This window comes from Notolepis coatsorum (genome assembly GCF_963971535.1).
Source record: "Notolepis coatsorum genome assembly, chromosome: 10".
Lineage (NCBI taxonomy): Eukaryota > Metazoa > Chordata > Actinopteri > Aulopiformes > Paralepididae > Notolepis > Notolepis coatsorum.
This window is the reverse complement of record NC_140174.1, coordinates 111345159-111367071: the sequence shown is the minus strand read 5'-3', so window position 1 is coordinate 111367071 and position 21913 is coordinate 111345159. Positions and strand designations below refer to the sequence as shown.

Sequence of the window (21913 nt, the reverse complement as noted above, 5' to 3'; positions counted from 1 at the left end):
TAGCTCGTGCGCTGTGTGGAGCTGTGAAACGCTTCATAGAGCTGACTATGACTGTGTCATATTCTCTTTTTGTCGTTACGTCGTATCATGGGTGTGGGGTCGTAAAGGGGTGAACTGGTAACCTTTCCTCTCCCCATTGTTCTGTCGGTCAGGGGTACACCCCCTGTCCTTCAAGGTTCCCGTCACGTGGCGGTTCGGCACGTTACGGGGGGGGGGGGGGGGGGGGGGGGGAGGGAGTTCCTGGTCCCACGGCCTGGTATATTGGGCGTGTGCACCGCAGGAATTCCCCCGCCATAGAGTACGTCACCGTGCGCGTCTCTGTTGGTAGGACTTCCGTGTGCTGTTCAGGTCCATGTGATGGATCTGTTTTCAGGGGGGGTGGTCAGGGCTCCTCCTCACCAAGCGCCTACTCAGGCCTTCTGTGAGTTCGGACTCCTTCTTCCATGTGAGGAAGCCTCCATCAGAGTACAGAGCCTTCCTCCTCAGATTGTCAAAGTGAGTGGACCCTCTAGAAGGGTCCTTTTCTATTGTATGTATATTCGATTCAATTCGTTTATTGAGTGTGTATGGGTTCGGTGCCTCTTCCCCGGAGGCCCTAAAACCAGTTTTTTACATGGCTCAAGGTGCAATATATTCTTTTCAATCTGTACAGCTCGCGTGGGAAGTCTCTCTGGGGATCCCCGTCTCTTTCCTATGGGAGGGTGGTGGGATGTAAAAATGTGAACATTTTTTACCCCGGCTGTGTAGACTGGGATACATACTGTTGATGCTTCCTTCTTTCTATTCCAGAAGTGTTGGAGTTAGGGAGTGTCACACCCCTCTTGTCGTTCCCCTGGGCGCCTTGGGGATTCAATGACAGGTCTAAATAGCCTGTTCATTGATGGGGGTGTGTCCCGACGCACGTATAGTGCTAGCTCGCTGTAAACAGGCGATTGACTGGCACGCCTTAGTTGCTTGTGGTTGAAACAGCGTTTTTATAAAGCAACTGAGATGGGGGTTTTTCCTCTTCCGGCGACCACATCCCATGACCTGGGTGGGTTGTCGACGGATTCTCGTTCATGTCTGGGGGATGATGACGGGATGGATCTGAACATATGTAGTGGGGTCTCACGCCCTTGGGGTGGGCCACCAGGCGCGGTTCGTCCCGACGTCTGGGTGGCGCCTTCTTTTCATGTTAAGATCAACACGCATATCTGCCCTTCTCCTGGAGTAGGCATGTCGGCGTGGTTAGGGCACGGGACTGGTTCTGGTCACGCTGGTCCAGATCAGTTGAACCCGTTGTCCGCCGGGGATGCAGATCTGCTGTTCTGGTACCCTGAGGGACTTGGGCTTTTTTCAGGGGGAAAAATGCCAGGTCGGTCTGGGTGTCACAGGGTTAAGCGCTATGGAGACCCTGGTTGGGTATGTTTTTACTCAGCACTGTCGTCATGGCTTACAGCCATGCCATTCTGTACACGCTCGATCTCGTCGGATCTCGGCCGCTACACAGGTTGGTCCTGGTTAGTACTTGGTTGGGAGACCGCCGGGGAATACCAGGTACGGTGTGCTTAGGGGCTGGTTCTCCATTATTTTTCGCTCCTCTCTCACGCATGGCGAAGAGGGGCCTGTGGGGGTGGTTTTTTGACCTCCTCTGGTGACCCTGTGCTTCCCGTACCGCCAGGCCCGGTCCGAAGTGATGTTTGCGACCCGTAGGCCTGGGTTAACCCTTTTTGGAAACTGAAACACTTGTACTGCGGTATAGCCGGTGTATACCCGCAGGTGTGTTTTGGAGTTTTTTCTTGAGGGGTTATAGGAACAACCACCGCATTGGGTAACACCGAGGTGGTTGATTCCCTGGTGTGTTGGAGCAGTGTCAACTCCCGGGTTCACCGTTTGAGGGTGCCCCTGCACGTTCATGACGTCTGCCAATCGTGTCAGCCTTCTCTGCCTCGACCCCTCTGGGTGGGGGTTGTTAAATGGAGGCTTGGTCATGCAACACCGCCAGCTTACGCTCCTTCCGCCGGGGCGGCTGTGTTCAGCTGTCCCCTCTGGCGCCTGTCTCGTCCGCAGTCTCCAGGCTAGGGTTAACAGCCTGTTGCCTGGTTTTTCCCCGGTGCGCTGCCTGCTTCCGTTGGTTAACCTTTTTTGTGTGCTTACGGCCATGCTGACTGCCTATTCTGCAGGGTCAGTGTGCCAGGCGGTGTACTATTGGGGGGACGGGGCCCGCTCGGCTTACGGCCATACCGACCTGAACACGCCCGGTCTCGTCCGATCTCGGAAGCTGGGCAGGTTCTGGCCTGGTTGGTTCCGCCTGGGAATACCAGGTGCAGTAACTGAGGGGCCTTTGTCCGAATACGCTGGCGATGTGGGGGGCGGGGCACTACGTGCCCACCTGGTGGGGTCTTGATGCTGGCATCATGGACTTCTCCGGGCCCCCATTCCAGGGAGTCCAGTCCTTTTGGTGGGTCTGGGTCTTCCTTCGTGCTCCGCTGCTACGGCCTTGCCACGGGGTTGGGTTTGCCCTTGACCCCGTGATTCTGGGGGCAGTAACGAGGTTGTTCCTCCGTTCGTTCCCGGGTGGCATGCGGGTTGTGCGTGTGTGTAGTCGTGGGGTCAAGCCACGGTCTGCTCACCCTGTGCGTTGAGTTGCTTGAGTGCCTCTTCGCACGGTCGGGTCCGTCGCCCTCCCGTGACGTCCCTAATAGGGGGGCTACCCTCCATTAGGGGGGGTCGGGGGGGCTCGGCCCTCCCTGTTCTGATGGTTTTGGGGGGCTGTCAGCGGGGTGTATTTGTCAGCCAAGTGGCTCCGCTTGGCCTCCCTTGTGCAGTAGCGATGCCAAGCTAAGCCACTAACGATACAGAACGTTAGGTTATGACTATAACCAAGTTCTGTTAGTTAGGGGCGATGCTTGGCATCGGACGCCGCTGCAGCCCTTGTCCTCACCTTGTGGTGAAAGCTTGGGAAGGAGGAGAGCAGGTGACCACACACCTGCTTATGAAGGTAAGCTGATGAGGGGTGTGGTCAGACTAATACTGGTATTAGAGGTACATTTGTGGTTTATTCAGTACGCGTGCACGTACGCGAGATAGTGCAGTAGCGATGCCAAGCATCGCCCCTAACTAACAGAACTTGGTTATAGTCATAACCTAACGTTAACCTTTCACTACCACACTACAGAAGGTTAACCTTTCACTACCACACTACAGAGGGTTAACCTTTCACTACCACACTACAGAAGGTTAACCTTTCACTACCACACAATAGAAGGTTAACCTTTCACTACCACACTACAGAAGGTTAACTTTTCACTACCACACTACAGAAGGTTAACCTTTCACTACCACACACATTTTTAAATAAACTATCATGACTTTTCCTTTTTCCTCTATGGGTGTTGTGTTTGCAGTGCCACAAGACAGAGTCATTGTCATAACAAAAGAGCCTGCCTAGAACGCTGCCAGGTGTTAATTGCCTCAGAGAGAGGGGGGCCATGGATTACAATGCATTCTGGGTAGTGTTGTAGTTTTTTTTAACACTGTAAGTGTAAACTGTCAAGGCCATTTTTCTCTGAATACGTTTTGTGATATCACCATGATTCATAGGAAGTAGCTTGAAAAGTATCCCACCAAAATGTTCAAGTGATGGCTTATTTTGAAGGTATGAATCTGTACTTTCATAATATGCAGTGTCTGTATCCCTGCATCACTGTACACATTAATACTACAACTCTGTACATATATCTGATTAGCACTATTACTCAGTAGTAATCAGCGATACAATCGTGCACACACGCGGTTACACGCCGTTGTAGTAGATCACTGAGGCAGAAGTGTGCGCGGATGTGCACGCGCACACACAAAAATGTGTTCACAATTGTCACTGGACTCGTCACGCCGGCCGGCACTTATCACCTAGACTTTGCATAATAATAGGATACCGATAGCATAACAACGAGAAGAGCCAAACCAAAATACAAGCCCTGTACCAATTGGTGGGGGGTTGCTTGATCTGTGGTCCCGACTGGAAGGATGAGACATTAAGGTCGCTTTCACACTAGAGCTGTTTGGTCCGGACTATCACTATTATTATTATTACCGCGGCGCGGCATTCACTGTAAAACAAGCACACTGCATCTATCTATCTATCTATCTATCTATCTATCTATCTATCTATCTATCTAACTGTGCATCTTGGGGTAGAAGGAAGAAAAAAACACAGCTGCTTATTATTATTATTATTATTATTATTATTATTACCGCGGCGTGCAGCATTTACTGCAAAACAAGCACACTGTGTAAACATGTCTAGTGGACAGACTTGGGCGAAGTGAAAGCCCTGATCGACATATGGGCAGAAGACCAAATAAAACAGCTGCTTGTGGGCACTCACAAAAACAACGAGGTGTACAAGTTGTTTAGCGAGAGGATGGCGGTAATGGGTTATAATCGAACGATGGATCAATGCCACGCCTCTGCTACTGCTACTATCACGCTTCACGCAGTTTGTGTTGACGCGCATTTCACTTCCTGAAGGGGAGGGATTTCCACTCTCCCTTGTGTCCAATAGACGAGCGTCCTTTTCGACCGCGTGACATTGTTCAGATAGTTTGGTGCGCCTGACAAATTGCTGTGTGAACGCAGACGAACCAAATGATGAATGCAACAATGTTGCAACGTCACCACCAGAACCGCACCGAGTCCACCAGAACTATATGTGAAAGCGCCCTGAGTTGTGCTTCAGTCTCTGAAGGAAACTGTCCTTCTGTAAACTAACTCCAAGTTACATTGTTAATTTAGTTTGTATTTACTTTTCTAGTTTAAGTTAATTCAATTAAAGAAATTGTAACTACAATTACATTTAAAAGATTTATGCATAATAATCATCTGTTCTGTGCGCAACCGAGGGAACATGTATGCGCGCGCGTGCACGTGGCGTTTGGGCAGTTCCCATATTACGACTGCACCACTGGTGGTACTAATCTATATATTGTATACCCAGTTTAATAACATGTACATTCTATATTACTGTTGCACTTTACTGTTACATATGCACTCTGGTTGGATGCCAAATTTATTATTATTTTTGTTGTACTCTACCTGTGCTGCATGACGACTATACATTTTAATGTAATCTAATGTAATGTAATAATGTGTAAAAATAACAGTTATGATCTGGTCCATCTCACCAGATGAGCTCAGCCTGCGTCACTCAGCTCCACCTGGACAGTGTGTTGAGATGAGACAGCGTGTGTGTGTGTGTGCATGTGTGTGTGTGTGTGTATGTGTGTGTGTGTGTGTGATGAGACAGTGTGTGTGTGTGTTGTGAGACAGTGTGTGTGTTGTGAGACAGTGTGTGTGTGTGTTGTGAGACAGTGTGTGTGTGTGTGTGTGTGTGTGTGTGTGTGTGTGTGTGATGAGTGTGTGTGATGAGTGTGTGTGTGTGTGTGTGTGTGTGTGTGTGTGTGTGTGTGTGTGTGTGTGTGTGTGTGTGTGTGTGTGTGTGTGTGTGTGTGTGTGTGTGTGTGTGTGTGTGTGTGTGTCAGGGGTCGCGTTAGGCCGGTAATTGCCGGTTATGACGTTTTTTTATGACAAAAAACGGAAAATGTAATTCCCTCCGGACATTCGAGTCGGTAAAAAAAATCTAATTAAAAATGAAAAATATAAACTCTGCAATATAGCCTAGTAATTTAACATATTTAGTCTCAATATCACGGCAATTTATCATTAGGCTTATTAAGACCGCAAATCAGACAACGTTACATCAATTTGAGGCATTGACTGAGCTGCTGAAAGTTGTCAAAGCTCCCGACTTCTTAACACCAACATGCAACAGACATATACAAACACCACAACTCGTTTGTTGACTTGGAGAAATCATTGGAGTGTATAATTCTTAAAGAGATGGATGAAAAAAATACAGAGGAGTGACTTCATCTGTGTCATAATTGACAAGACGGTCAATATAACAGTCGATCTAAAACCGATTACATATCTGAAACTAGAAAGTGAGGGGAAAGCTGAGACCTGTTTTCTTGGCAATTATACTGTTGAAGCTGGTAATACTCAATGCATTATTATTTTATCATATGTCCGACAAACTGTAATCATTCCGGACATTCTGGCCGGCAGTTTAAAATCCTAGCCGGTAATTACCGGTATTTGACCGGCAAAATCTGTTGAAGTCCGACATATTTAATCTCTCCGGTCTTAGGGCGCTTTCACATATAGTTTTGGTGGACTCTGTGCGGTTCTGGGGGTGAAGTTGCAACATTGTTGCATTCTTCATTTGGTTCGCCTGCATTCACATGGAAATCTGTGAGGCGGACCGAACCTTCTGAACAATGTCACGCGGTCGAAAAGGGCGCTCGGCTATTGGACAGTGGAAATGTGTGTGTGGCTGCGAGCCCGTGTGTGCGCGCGCGCGTGTGTGTGTGTCTGTGTGTGGACTGCGAGTCCTCCAGATCAGCGGAGCGAGTTTTGACATGGCATTGATCCATTGTTCTATTGAAGCACATTACCACCATCCTCTCGCTAAACAACTTGTAGACCACAGTGTTTTTATGAGTGCCCACAAGTAGCTGTTTTATTAATAATATAATAAGCCGCGTTTTTTCTTCCTTCTTCCCAAGATGCACAGATATATAGATAGATAGATAGATAGATAGATAGATAGATAGATAGATAGATAGATAGATAGATAGATAGATAGATAGATAGATAGATAGATAGATAGATAGAGAGATAGAGAGATAGAGAGATAAATAGAGAGATAGATGCAGTGTGCTTGTTTTGCAGTGAATGAATGCTGCGAGCAGTGGTAAGGTAATAATAGTATTGACGTGGCATTGATCCAATGCCGTGCGCCTCGGTAATAATAATAAGCCGCGTTTTTTCTTCCTTCTTCCCAAGATGCACAGTTAGATATATAGATAGATAGAGCGATAGAGAGATTAGATGCAGCGTGCTTGTTTTGCAGTGAGTGCTGCGAGCAGTGGTAATAATAATCACTTCCTATATTTGGTTCGCGTTTGGTCCGATGAAGACGAACCGAGACCGACGTTTTCAGGCGGACCAGAGTTCGCCTGTTTGGTCCGCGAACCGAGTTCGACACGCATTCACACAAACCCGAAAAACCGGACTATCGAATTCTGGTCCGAAAGTCCGGACCAAACAGCCCCTGTGTGAAAGCGACCTTAAAGGGGAACTATTTGACTATTTCTTTCACTATTTGGGCACTTTTACACAATTCCTGTGAGTCTATGGAACACCTCTGTAATATTTTTTATTTTTTTTATTCATTGTTTTGTATTTCTAATCAAGTACTCAAAAACAGCATTTTTCTACCTCAATATCTCAAGCTGTTTTGAGCCTGGGCTCCAACCACTGTGTGCAGCTCATCTTGTACCTCGCCATTATCATGCAGCAGTGTCTTTCTGACATCACAAATCATCACATTTTCAGATGACTCAGTTCAGTGAGGGTGAATATTGTGAGAGGAGAATTGGAAGAATGCGCCAATATGAGAATTAGAGACATAGATCATATTAATATAAGTCCACATAGCTAGGAAACAATGCTAAACACTCAAAAAGGCCATTTATAAGATAGTTCCCCTTTAATGTCTGGTGAAAATAATTCCCTCTAAGCACAATTTGATTATTTGAATTGTATTAAAATAGGCTAAAATTAAATAGCCTATGCGATGAACGAAACAATCATTACATTTGTTTCATCGTTGCTTCACCAAGCAGGTATAATAATGACAGCGATGTTGTCAGCGGGAGCTTAGTGCTAGGTTTGCGAGTGCATGCAGCTGCAGAGCCACAGAATCCACCATGTGTGCCGGCACAGTGCAGTACTCCAATTTAGCCATTGGCAATTCAGCTGTTGGGTGGGGGGCGCTGCTGAGCGGTCCCCAGATAGGGCCTGAAAACAGCTGAATCTGCTGCTCTGCAGCGGCATACTCTCGCAAATAAGTCGTTGGGAGGTGGAGTAGGGCTGGGCGATATGGCCAAAAACGTTATCGCGATAAAATTATAAAATTATTTTCATATAACTCGATATCGATAATTATCGTCGATATAATGTCTGTCAAGTTTAATTAACTTCTTATGCCCGGCGCCGATGGATGCGCTATTAATAGACTTGTTTTGCTGCTGCGAATGTCTCGAGTTGATGTCGTCATCAGTCCGCGCACGTTAGCAGTTAGCTAGAGCAAGCGGTGTATCCCATGACAATGTACTAAATATGACCCTAAAATACTCTGTTCCGCCCCAATACATTGCAACGACGTCCACCGTATACCCCACACTACTATAACCGTTACCCTCAGAATTCAAAACACACACCAACTCGGCAGGTAAACTATAAAATAGCGCCGTGCAAGCTAATTATCCTAGCCAGCCTCGTTTCCAAGCGGTGTATCCCATGACAATGTACTAAATATGACCATAAAATACTCTGTTCCGCCCCAATACATTGCAACGACGTCCACCATATACCCCACACTACTATAACAGTTACCCTCAGAATTCAAAACACACACCAACTCGGCAGGTAAACTATAAAATAGCGCCGTGCAAGCTAATTATCCTAGCCAGCCTTGTTTCCAAGCGGTGTATCCCATGACAATGTACTAAATATGACCACAAAATACTCTGTTCCGCCCCAATACATTGCAACGACGTCCACCGTATACCCCACACTACTATAACCGTTACCCTCAGAATTCAAAACACACACCAACTCGGCAGGTAAACTATAAAATAGGGCCGTGCAAGATAATTATCCTAGCCAGAGTTGTTTACTACTTGAGTCAATAATTGATACAAATGTCCAATATAACGGAATACGTTAGCTCATAAAAATGTGATTATAACAGACTGCTGTTTATTAATGTCGGGCCGACTGCCCACAGACACCTATTTGATTTAAAGTCAGCAGCAGCACGGAGTCTCTGGACTTATTTTATTTGGAATATAATGACTGTATACGCAAAAGTAGCCTAGTTTTAAGTTAAAATATTATAAATCTACATGCCTTGAGGATGTCATTCTTTATATAGCCTGCCTATCAATTGTTTTTAAGCTCAATAAACTCTGACCGGAATTTCTCTCATTTGACTGGTAGATTTAAATCTACCGGACCCTGAGACCGGCAACAATTTTTTCTAACGGAAACCCTGCCCCTGATGTGTGTGTGTGTGATGAGACAGTGTGTGTGTGTGTGTGTGTTGTGAGACAGTGTGTTTGTGTGTGTGATTCAGGGTTCGAAATTAACGGGGGCTTGAAAATTCACCAAATGCCCTCGAAAATCATTTAAGGGGGGCAAGAAAAGCCCAAGACAATTTACTAATTATATATATAATTTAGAGCTGGGCCGTTAACGGCATTAACGGGCTGCGTTAACGCCGGACTATTATCGCGCGATAATACAATTGACGCCGTTAATCTATTTCTCAAAGTTGGGTCTGGGAGCCACACATTAGTGTGATGTATTGTCCTTAAATACTTGCCGTAGTTCCCAGCGTGACGTTGTGGTACCCGGAAGTGATTGCACAAGTATGAACCTGAGCTGTAGTCGGAATAATGTGTCAAACTACAGTAGTGGTCCGGTAATCATTGTTATACAGGTGAGGTTAAGAAGTCCTCAGGATATAACACAATTAGGCGATGAGGACGTCTGAATCTGCGCAATGCAAGAAAGAAGAAGTCCGTCGGGACGTTTGTTTACCTTATCTCGCTTAGCGAGTTAGCATGTTAGCTCACGTTGCCCGGCACATGGAAACATCTACAAGAAGAATCCACTTGACACACTAAAGGAAGGATCGACTGGACTATCGTGAGTGTTTACAGCAGAAATGGCTTGGGTTATTGGAAATATTGGACCGTTTGATGACAATGTGGAGCAATGGAACTGTTACACTGAGCTTGAGCTACATTGGATTTGTTGAGAAACCTGCTTCTGCAGCAGTCTGTGTGTGAGCAACCAGTCAGCAGCATTGTGAATTTAGAGATTCACTAAAAGACACATTGAGAGACAGGCTTGTGTGTGGATTAAGAAATGAAGGTGCACAGAAGAAACTACTGACTGGACACTGACACTGGAGAGAGCTGTCAATATCAGTGTAACAATGGAAATGGCATCAAAGGAAGCCCAGCAGTTACATGCAACGACGAGTAGAGTGCACAAGGTCAGTGACGGGCAAAGCGGCCAGGGTCCGTGTTTTCGTTGTGGAAAAGCAGGACATCTTGCACCAACATGTTGGTGTAAAGAAATGGATTGTCGTAATTGTGGGAAAAAAAAGGCCACATTGTAGAAATAAGAAGGGCACAGAAAATTACGATAAAACTGGTTTTAAAAGAAACACTGGAAATTACAAAAAGAAGAGACATGTTCATGCTGTTGAACAAGGAGATGGAACAGCTAGTGACTCCTCAGATGAAGAGGCGAGGATAAATCTCCTACTCTGGTCATTATTTGGGTAGAACACATATTTTGAATGCCTTCGGCAGATTTTTCTTTTTTTTAGCCATTTTAATCTAGATTAACTCCAGGATTGCAGATAGATTAATCTAGATTAAACAAATTAATCTATGCCCACCTCTAATATATAATGTTTTTTTTTATTTTTTTTGCTACCTGATTATGGCAAAAGACATGATTATAGCCAAACTTAACTTAAATAATATTAATAATCACTATTATGGGCCCATAAAACATTTATTCAGCACTTTTGAATGCATACATTAATTCCAGACTGACTGCTGAAAGATTGTACAATTTAAACATTTTCTCTTTGCATACAACAAAATGTGCATTAAAGTCAAGTACATTTTCTTTCTCTGTAGGATAACTACAACAAAGTGCATTCAGAACAAAGCCAAGGTGCTTTAAAACTGCATAAAGATCTGCATAAAGACACACACGAGAGGGATAATAGCTTATAGCAGACTTAATGATGTTACTGTAGTGGCTACTGTCATAATTCATGGATTATTCAAGGACTGTTGTATTTACTACATCTCCCGTGCCTCTTAGCAGGGGATGACGTAGCTTACGAGAGACGAGTGAAAGAGGACCGGAAGCGTTGTTAGCTAGCTTAACCCTACGTTTAAAAGGTTTTAACCACGACGGGCATATAGTAATGGCGAGGATATAAAGCATGTTGTGATCTCATTGGATGTGCCCTGACAATTAATGCTTGTATATCTTATCGTGTGTTGTCATGTTTGTTTATATGTTTGTTTAAAAAATAATAAAAAAATAAAATACAAAAAAAAAATTCGGTGCCCCCGAAATACAAAAAAAGCCCCCGAAAATCAATTAACACTATCAATGCTGGAGCTCGGTGCGAGCTTTAGTTCTTCCTTGCCACCACCCACTTCAATGATAGAGCTCTCATATTTGCAAACGCATAAACTATGTCTTAAATTATGGCTATGTGTCTAATCTGGCCGTCGCTTATCAATGAATTGTTTGCAGTCAACATCGTCGAAACGGATTGTTTTTTAATCGGTTAATTTCCGTTATATTATCGTGTAGCTCCGCTCTGCGTCATACTGCAATACTCTTCCATATCAGTATTAGCACTGAATACATTTTCACATGCACCTTTACATACCTCATCTGCCTGGCCACACCCCCATCCGCTCCTCTACATAAGCAGGGGTGTGGCCATACTAACAGCTCCTTCCTAGTTTTCACCACGTCAAGTGCTTGCATGTACCACACTTTGAGATTGCTGAAATATTGAAGAAGGGAATAGGAGCTACGATGAAGGAGCTACGTTGACATTATATCTTTGTTTTCTCTCTCACTATTTTTCGAGGAAATACAGCGATAATGTCTTCGCCACTGGGGTGTCTAGAAGATGATGATCATTCTGACCTCCACCGGCATTTTCGTATTAGAGGCTCGCGTCGCTGGCCTAATCCCCACCTGCATTTCTCCAAGCTGCAGCTGGACAGGTATTACCTCCATTGCTGCAGCTGGATTTTGTTGAGAGGCGATCGGCTGTTGTGAGAGCTAGCTGCCTCTCCGGGTGAGTGATTGTTTTGATATGCGAGCGCCAGTTGTGTTGTTATGAGGGGAATAGCTACAAGATTTACGAAAGCCGGCCCCAGGCTGGTACCCTTTTTTCTGCCTCTTAAACGGCGGGGAGAGGGTTCTGGTTTGACGCCCACGCTACATGAGCTCCTCTTCGGGAGCTCTACTTGCTTGGGACCGTGACCGAATCTGCGGTTCAAACCCCCGGATCTCTGGACGAACGGTTTCTCTCTGTCACTGTGCGTGGCCCCATCTTTCAAGATGAAAGTTACCCAGCGCGAGGGAAGTGGGTTTTGGAGTTTTTGTTATCGGAATTTCTCCACGCCCAAGTCGGCTGCAGCCCATGGGGAATTGTGCTGGCACTGCTGTATCTGTTAATCACCGTTCTGAAAACTGTGTTAACTTCTTTTTCTCTTCTCTCTTAGGATGAGGAGGGGGACAGACGGCGGCTGTCTGAAGTGTTGGCCTATATTGTGTTCTCTCGTTGTACAGTTCGGTGATAGCTGCTTAGCTTGCGTTCTGGCTGGGTTGAGCTACCTGTTAGCCAGTTAGCTTTTAACTGCGGTGCTAGCTCTGTACGCTCGCTAGGCTAGAAACGTTAGCTTGAAGCTACCAGTTGGCCTGGAATTGGCTGTTAGCTTACGCTACACCGTTGAACATTAGCCGTGAGAATAGCAGGCCATAACACTCTGACTACGACGTCATCTTTGACAGAGGATGTAGTCGACCCTGCACTATGATCGGCTGTTGGAGGGGGGCGTTTGAAGAGCTTCTTTGCCCCGCCAGCGAGGGCCTTCGTCAACGTAAGGAGCCAGCCTGTTGCGGTCCTCTCAGCCTGCGTTCATTGGTGAAGGTAAGGGTCCGTTGGACACTTAACGCCTCTTCCTTCCTTACCTTCTGAATGTTTTGTAATAACGATGTTTTTTTCCATTACATTGGGGATGCGACATGTGTTGTGTGTGAATTGTCTTGTCGCTGGTATAGCTTTCTCTCTACCTAGAAAATCGGCGTTGTTTTTTACGTGAGTAAAATAAACTGGTTTTGTTGTATGATGAGAAATTGTGTGTTCATGTAACGTTAGGCAACGTAGTTGAGCTCACAACTAGCTGGGTTAATAACCCTGCAAAGCTATGCATAGTGGCATGTGATCGAGGGGTGAGTCCTTCTCTCAGCCTGTGATGACAATAAACAGGTGGCGTGTTCACATATTAACAGGGCTGTACCTGTTCAACCAAGTCGTATCAGGGGTAAGGTGGTGAGGGGTGGTCCCCCCGGTTTTCCCCTGGCCCTCCCCCCCCCCCCCCCCTCCCCTCAAACATGATTTTGTTTACAATATATTGTTTCACTATGTTTGTGGGGATACGGTGTAACCCCTCAGCTTCTGCTGGGGTTGTGCTCCTGCTTAGAGAAGCAAAATTAGTTTGGTCGGTCATGTGGACTTAGCAAGGCCTGTGGCCAGTACTTAATCGAGGACTTGTGTCTTCTCTCGTTATGAAAAACGGCGTTCCTCTTACGGTAGTGAGAGTGTACTTTTGCCTTTGTTACATGTGTAAGCTCTTGTACCGGGGCCCTTAACCCTTTAATCGCCAATGACGTGTTTAGACGTCATTCCTCGCCATGCGTAATCTGCCAATGACGTCGTACAGCGTCTTTGAGATCAATATTTCAAAAATCTGTCATGGCAATCATATTTCACCCACGGAGACTTGACGGGTGCTGTAGAGCTCCTCTCAACTCTCCAACGGTGCAAGACTGCCATCTGGTGGCCGATCGGCGAGGTGCCAAAACCGGAAGTGAGCAGCCGGAAGTGGTGCTCACCCATATTTCGTAAACAACATGATTTGGACGTATATAGTATTATACAACCTGGAACTGGACCAACAAGATCGACATCCCATAATAACGATCTTTTTGCTCCAGTAGCATCCCCCATCGCTACGAGGAAGCTGCGGTGAGTTTCAGCGTGTTTGATTATTATTGTCCATACAAACTGCTCTGATCTATGTATCACCCATACTACATAAATGATTTAACGTCGGCCACGGTTAACCCCCCCTCCGGTCACCAGCAGATGATGAGGCATGACGTTTAGGACCTTGTACAATTGAAATTTTTTATCTGACGTCAATCTGACTCTATAAAAGCCCCCCTTGACGGCGCACCGAGTTTTTTGGTATATTCTCCCAGAGCGGTCAGTCAAGGAATACATTTCCCCGGGGATTCAACGCGTGTCAACGCGTGTTTGTGCATTTCGAAACGACCGTGTAAGTACTATTTATACAAATTTGTTGGACTTATTATAGCATTGTGTTAACGTTTATGACCGTCTATAGTGTTTGTGAGATGTTTTTCCAGAGATTCTGGTCATATTTTCCACTCAAAAAGCTTGTTTCAAAAGTACCGATTTGATGTAAGAATTTCACCCAGGATGTCGTGCTTTGTGTTGAGGTAGCGTTAGCGCTAGCTGCGAGCTAACGCTTGACTAACGTGAACACAATTGACGTATTTATTTCGCAAATGCAGTGTTTTCAAATAGCCACATTGCTGTATTTAATGTATTCATTAGTTGGTCATATTCGTATATATAACATATTTCATTTTATCAACCTAGAATTGACGACAAGGCCTGCTGCTGGATGCTAGCTCCCATGCTAGCGTTGGCTAATAACATACAGCTGAGAGCCAGGAAGGGCCAGGCAGAGCAATGCAACTCTTCTTTTTTTTTATCCTCTTTTTCTCTGCCTGATTTTCTATGCTTTTCTCCCCATCCCAATTTTAGTCGTTATGCCAATTCCCACCCTCCCCTACCTGGTTGTTGTGTGCAAGTTCCCCCTACTGGTCGGTACAAGGGAACCCTGAAGTCTACCACATGCTTCCTCCGACACATGCGGAGACAGCCAGCGGCTCTCTTTTCACCTGGCAGCGAGGACTCTCATTGGTGAAGTGTAACGCGTGGGAGGTCACGCTGCCTTCACCACTTCCTGCCTTTCGCTGAGCAGGCGCCCAGACCTGACCTGTAGGCGTCGCTGTCCACAACGCCAGATTCCCACCCACGACTTCCCTCCCGCTAACTCAGCCAAACGAGTTAGTATGACGATCGGCCCAAGCCGCAGGCAATGCTGACTCCGGGAGTCAAGACCGCAGCCTCTTGCATTGCTGACGAGCGCAATCTCCGCTACGCCACCCGACCGCCCAACCATGCAACTCTTCTACCCAGGAAAGATGATTCTAGAGTAGCATAGAGTATGGAGGAAGACAAGGCTCTATGAAGAGAATGGGGTAAGTTTGAAGAAACATTTTAACACAGACATGAACGTTTTATAATTACCATCACAATATGAAGAAAAAAAGATTATCTGTCAGCTGTTCTATATTGCCAAAAAGATTGTCTACATTCCATTCATTACACATACATATGAAATAAGCAAGGAAAATTTATTTGTATCTTCCAAGTTTAATTTCAACAAGTTCAAGTGCAACTACATATGAACCATAATAATAAAAATGATGATGATAATCATACACTTATCTTATATCATTGGAAAGCCCTAGTTGTTAGCTTCAAAATGGTACCAAATATGAGGTACTTTGAAATACCCAGTAACTAATAATCTATCACAAACCAATGCAAGTTCATGTTCAGGGATTTCCTAAATGGACCAGAGGATCCCAGAGCGTTATAAGCTGAGTAACAATGTTCATCAAAACAGTGCTTAAACTTGAGCGCTGCAGTTGAGTGCATAGTAGCAGAGACATTATTAGTATAGTAGGAAGTACTATAGACAAGGAAGATGAATTAGTGAAACGGTGCATTATGGTAGAAGACGGTAAAAAGGTTTCCTCCTACATTTCAGATATTGATTGAAGATGGCTCCTTCATACACACACATACATTCACTCCTACACACACACACACATTCCTACACACACACACATTCACGCCTACATTCACATTCACTCCGACACACACACACACACACACACACACACACACACACACACACACACACACACACACACACTCACTCACTCACTCACTCCTACACACACACTCACACTCACCATGTCCTTAGACAGTCTGAGATCCGGAGCAGCGACAACTCTCTCCATGACAGCCAGGGCTCGGCCCAAATACCCACGGGTCCAGAGCAGAGGCAGGTCTCTGAACACAGCATGGATCCCCTGCAACATCTCCATCTTTCCTGGAGGAAGCCAGGGAACAAGAGAGTTTTATAGCATAGATCCCCTTCAACATCTCCACCTTTCCTGGAGGAAGCCAGGGAACAAGAGAGTTTTATAGCATGGATCCCCTTCAACATCTCCACATTTCCTGGAGGAAGCCAGGGAACAAGAGAGTTTTATAGCATGGATTAGGGCTGGGCGATATGGCCTCTAAATGATATCGCGATATATTCTGGCCATATCACGATACACGATATATATCGCGATATTTTGACATTTCCTCTAAAGCACTTAAAAATGCTTGATTTAACCCTTTGATGCATACAGTCACGCCAATATGATGATTATAATAAGTCCCTGCAACATATGTTTGCATTATTAAACCATGAAGGTGCTTTAAAAAATAATTAAATGAAAATGTACTAAGAGTAGTCTACTGACACACTAATAAAAAAAAATTATTTACATCTAAGACAATTTATATAAAAACGATTGGGTGCCTAAGACTTTTGCACAGTACTGTGTTTTCTATCCACTTAAGCCAAACACACACATAAAAAATCATTAAGTCTGCTATGAGCCATTATCCCTTTGTGTGTGATTATTATTTTCTCACTAGTGTATATATATATATATATATATATATACACTAGTGAGAAAATAATATATATATATACACTAGTGAGAAAATAATAATCACACACAAAGGGATAATGGCTCATAGCAGACTTAATGATTTTAGAATATATCAGATAATGAAATTAAATGTTTATATCATCAACTATCCAGTTAGTATTTATACTGTAACGTTTTGGCTACTTTAAATCATTGAATGTAGAGAGAGAGCGAGAGCGAGAGAGAGAGAGAGAGAGAGAGAGAGAGAGAGAGAGAGAGAGAGAGAGGGCGAGAACGCACGAGAGAGCCAGCCCCCCCCCCCCCTCGGGTTTTGTTTTAGGTTCGCGCTTTGAGCGTCTAAGCTGCCGTAGGTGATGACGTCACACTCGAATGTCAACAGGAAGAGTTTAACACACGGAGATGGAAACTGGATGCTGATATAAAGAAACGAATAACCAATAAATATGAAGTTATGTTTAAACTTCTGTTGTCAAGCGTCATCAATATAACCCACCCCCTTTTCTCACGAATGGAACTAGTGTTGTGGAGTCCGCTTTGAGCGTTTTCCAGGGTTAGCAGCTAACGCTAGCTAGTTAGCTTAGCCTAGTCATGTGGGATAACTAGTTAGCAGCTAACGTTAGCCCATTGCTTGCGTCAATTAAATTGCATGTTATTAAAGGTCCGCGCTGGTCTGTCTAATGAAATTACAATTGCATGTCATTTAAGGTCCGCGCTGGTCATGTGTCTATAATGAAATAAGAGGAAAGCTCTGCGCTAAAGCAAGTCTCATCAGCCGCTACGTGACAACATATACTCAATGTTCACGATATAGTAATTGACTACATCTCATGTAGAACAAGCCGCGATACATCGAGTATACTCGATATATCGCCCAGCCCTAGCATGGATCCCCTTCAACATCTCCACCTTGGCTGGAGGAAGCCAGGGAACAAGAGAGTTTTATAGCATGGATCCCCTTCAACATCTCCACATTTCCTGGAGGAAGCCAGGGAACAAGAGAGTTTTATAGCATGGATCCCCTTCAACATCTCCACATTTCCTGGAGGAAGCCAGGGAACAAGAGAGTTTTATAGCATGGATCCCCTTCAACATCTCCACATTTCCTGGAGGAAGCCAGGCAACAAGAGAGTTTTATAGCATGGATCCCCTTCAACATCTCCACCTTGGCTGGAGGAAGCCAGGGAACAAGAGAGTTTTTAGGAGCAGTGTTGGGGGTTAAGTGTCTTGCTCAAGGACACTTCGACACGCTGCCCGGGAGGAGTGGGAATCGAACCGGGAACCTCTGGTTTACCAGAAGACTGCTCTACCGCCCGAGGCACTGCCGCCCCATGCCGCCTTTCGGTGCACAAGGTACGGCCAGCCTTTCGGTGCACACGGTATGGCCAGCCTTTCGGTGCACAAGGTACGGCCAGCCTTTCGGTGCACACGGTATGGCCAGCCTTTCGGTGCACAAGGTACGGCCAGCCTTTCGGTGCACAAGGTACGGCCAGCCTTTCAGTGCACAAGGTATGGCCAGCCTTTCGGTGCACAAGGTACGGCCAGCCTTTCGGTGCACAAGGTACGGCCAGCCTTTCGGTGCACAAGGTACGGCCAGCCTTTCGGTGCACAAGGTACGGCCAGCCTTTCGGTGCACACGGTATGGCCAGCCTTTCGGTGCACAAGGTACGGCCAGCCTTTCGGTGCACAAGGTATGGCCAGCCTTTCAGTGCACAAGGTACGGCCAGCCTTTCAGTGCACAAGGTACGGCCAGCCTTTCAGTGCACAAGGTACGGCCAGCCTTTCAGTGCACAAGGTACGGCCAGCCTTTCAGTGCACAAGGTACGGCCAGCCTTTCAGTGCACAAGGTACGGCCAGCCTTTCAGTGCACAAGGTACGGCCAGCCTTTCAGTGCACAAGGTACGGCCAGCCTTTCAGTGCACAAGGTACGGCCAGCCTTTCAGTGCACAAGGTATGGCCAGCCTTTCAGTGCACAAGGTATGGCCAGGCTTAGGGTTAGGTTAGCTTTCAGTGCACAAGGTATGGCCAGGGTTAGGGTTAGGTTAGCTTTCAGTGCACAAGGTATGGCCAGGCTTAGGGTTAGGTTAGCTTTCAGTGCACAAGGTATGGCCAGGGTTAGGGTTAGGTTAGCTTTCAGTGCACAAGGTATGGCCAGGGTTAGGGTTAGGTTAGCTTTCAGTGCACAAGGTATGGCCAGGGTTAGGGTTAGGTTAGCTTTCAGTGCAAAAGGTACGGCCAGCCTTGTCCCACGAAGGAATGAACGAGAGAGTTAGAGACAGGAGAACAGACTCACCTATGAGAGCGTTGCCGAGCAGCTGAGCGCTGAGTCCCAGCGTGGTGTCCTCCAGCTTCATGCCAGCGATGAGCAGAGCTGCTCCCAGGCTCCTCTCCTCAGACACCTGGACAGGAGACACAGAGGGGGACTGTAGGAAACGCTTTCCTTCAAGGTGCTACACGTAGACAACACTCGGCCACTAGGTGTCGCACTAGAGCGTCAGCCTGTCCAGGGATTAAAGCAAAAAAAAATCTCCTGACAACTTTTTTTCAGGCCAAGTCATATTCTTATTTTAACCTCCACTGGATTTTTTTTTATAGCGTTAGCGTTTTAAGGGAGCCTACTTGTTTCAATCCAATGTACAGTTATCCCCCCCCCAACCTACCCAACCTCCTCCAATGTAGTTTCTTCGTCAAATGTATATACTCTCTTTTTTAGACTCTTATTGTATCACAAACAATACTGTATTTGTAAATCTGGTATGTCATAAATGTATAGATGTAGCAGTATTGTCTATCTGTATGTCATGTATGTCATATATGTTATGATGAATTGAAAATGGGGGACCCTGATGTAAACAAGAGTAAAGTCTTTCTCTGGTCTGCATCCCCTTAACAATTGTGTGTATTGAGCTGTACTGTATTGTACCCATTCTGTAATCTGTTAATAAAATAATCAATCAATCAATCAATATTTAACAGATTGCAGAATGGGTACAATACAGTACGGCTCAATTCACACAATTGTTAAGGGGATGCAGACCAGAGAAAGACGTTTGTCTTGTTTACATCAGGGTCCCCCATTTTCAATTCATAGTGACATTTATGACATACACAACATTTATGGCATAAGGACATACATGACATACTACAGGTATATAGTAATGCTACATTTGTGACATATACAATATGCAAATATACAGTACTGTTACCCATAGATCCTAACAGAGATTATATACATTATGATGGGGAAGATACTGTACATTAGGGGGGGTGGGTGGGTGGGAGAAAAAAGATACATACGGTGGGGAGAGAATATACGGTGGGGAGGAGACTGTCAACAGATACACCTGTGTGATGTTGCTACGGAGTTAAGCTAATAAAGGATACTCGTCACAGCCACAGCAGAGGACTCACGTATTTGTACTGTGAAGTAACACGACAATGACAAATGTGTTGTTTCTGTTTTTCTTTTTGACATAGTTGCGGAACACGGAACAAGTTAACAACTCACCACTGTCTACAGCCCCCGCATCATACTGTAGCCTAGCCAGTCTCTTGAAACACTGCTATCTTCAAACTTCCATTCCTCTCGAAACTTTCTTTTGTTGGGTGGTGCCGCTCATCCTTTTCGTCTGAAAACACCGCGTGGCGACTGTCGTAAGACTCGTGTTTTCTGACATGCGTTTCTACTATTAAGTATTATTACATTTTCATATAACAGGCTGACGGACTCCGGTAGAGCCGTCGCGCCCCTGCTAACCCTTCAATAAGCTTTGTGGTCCGGGCATAAATGTGTCTATAAATCCATTTATTTAGATCCAACCGTCTGAATGTATCTTGCGATTATTATACATTTCTCTCGAGTCACTGCGTGCATACTGCCATTATTGCTCGCCATGACTCTGCTTGGCGCAGCCGCGGTAGGAAAAAAAATCCCTTTTTCATGATATTTGACGCCTCCGATTGGCTCAATTTAGTTTCAATCTGTATGCATCTACAAATCATATTATACCAGGTAGCCAATTGACGGGAAATCCGTCAAGACTCCGAATCAAATTGACGGAACTCCGAATCAAATTGACGGAATTCAGTCTCAAGACGGAACGCTTTAATGCCTGCATGTCTCAACAAGCAGCACGTTTATCCAATCAGGTGCATTCCACATGGGGAACAGGAAGTATGGAGGGGCTACATGCAACATGTAAACAACAACATTAATTTTGGACCCCCCCCCCTTTTTTTATGATACATTTGTTAATCAATCATTTCTTTGGGGGAAAAGCAATACTTTTCTAAAAGCTCTGTGGATGTATTTTTTAAATTTTTATTATTATTAGTCAACATAATCTATAGCTATATATAGATGTTATCTATAGCACCTTTCAAAGATAGTTATTTAGCAATTTACTGATATCAGCTTAGTCGTGAGGTCATTAAGTGATGTTTACGTGGAGTTGTGGTTTAGCTGTCGAGTGACGTTCGACCTCATAGTCAGTTACGGTGCAGTTGTTTTAAATTATGTTGGAATTACAATTTAATAAAATACTGGGTTGTGATTTAATAAATGACAGGGTTTTGATTGAATAAATGACAGGGTTTTGATTTAATAAATGACAGGGTTGTGATTTAATAAATTACAGGGTTTTGATTTAATAAATGACAGGGTTGTGATTTAATAAATGCAAGGTAATAATGATATTGGACTTGCGGCGTGGTACCTTTAGTTGTTAAAGGTAGTATCAGCGACTTCTAGGCCAAAGAGCCCCACTTGGTTTACATTTTCTGTTTTGGTGTGATGCGTGGGTTGGAGTTTAGTAACTTATTACACTGTGGGTTTCTCCAGACCTCTCTCTGCAGAGCCTGAGGTGTGTCCAGCAGTAGCAACCCTCTCCCATATCCCCACTCCAATCCAACTCACACCTCAGACCAAAACTAAATAAATGAAGACAGTGCAATACCAAGCAGGGCTCTTTCGCCTAGAGGTCTCTGTCCGACGGCATTACACATTCTACCTTGAATCGGTAAATGCTTCCAACAAATGGAATGCCCTCCAACTGACTCTGAAGCTGAAGGT

At 45.1% G+C, this 21913-nt stretch overlaps 1 protein-coding gene across 1 annotated transcript in view; it reads right to left on the bottom strand.

The window, feature by feature from the left end:
* Positions 1-21913, bottom strand: part of mrps27 (mitochondrial ribosomal protein S27) — a gene marked incomplete at its 5' end in the record, with an annotated part of 66227 nt that overhangs the window by 18837 nt on the left and 25477 nt on the right. The window contains 2 exons of the mRNA XM_084323608.1: positions 16090-16229; positions 19136-19241. Coding sequence (XP_084179734.1) covers positions 16090-16229; positions 19136-19241 — 246 coding nt within the window. The remainder of the gene's footprint in view (positions 1-16089; positions 16230-19135; positions 19242-21913) is intronic.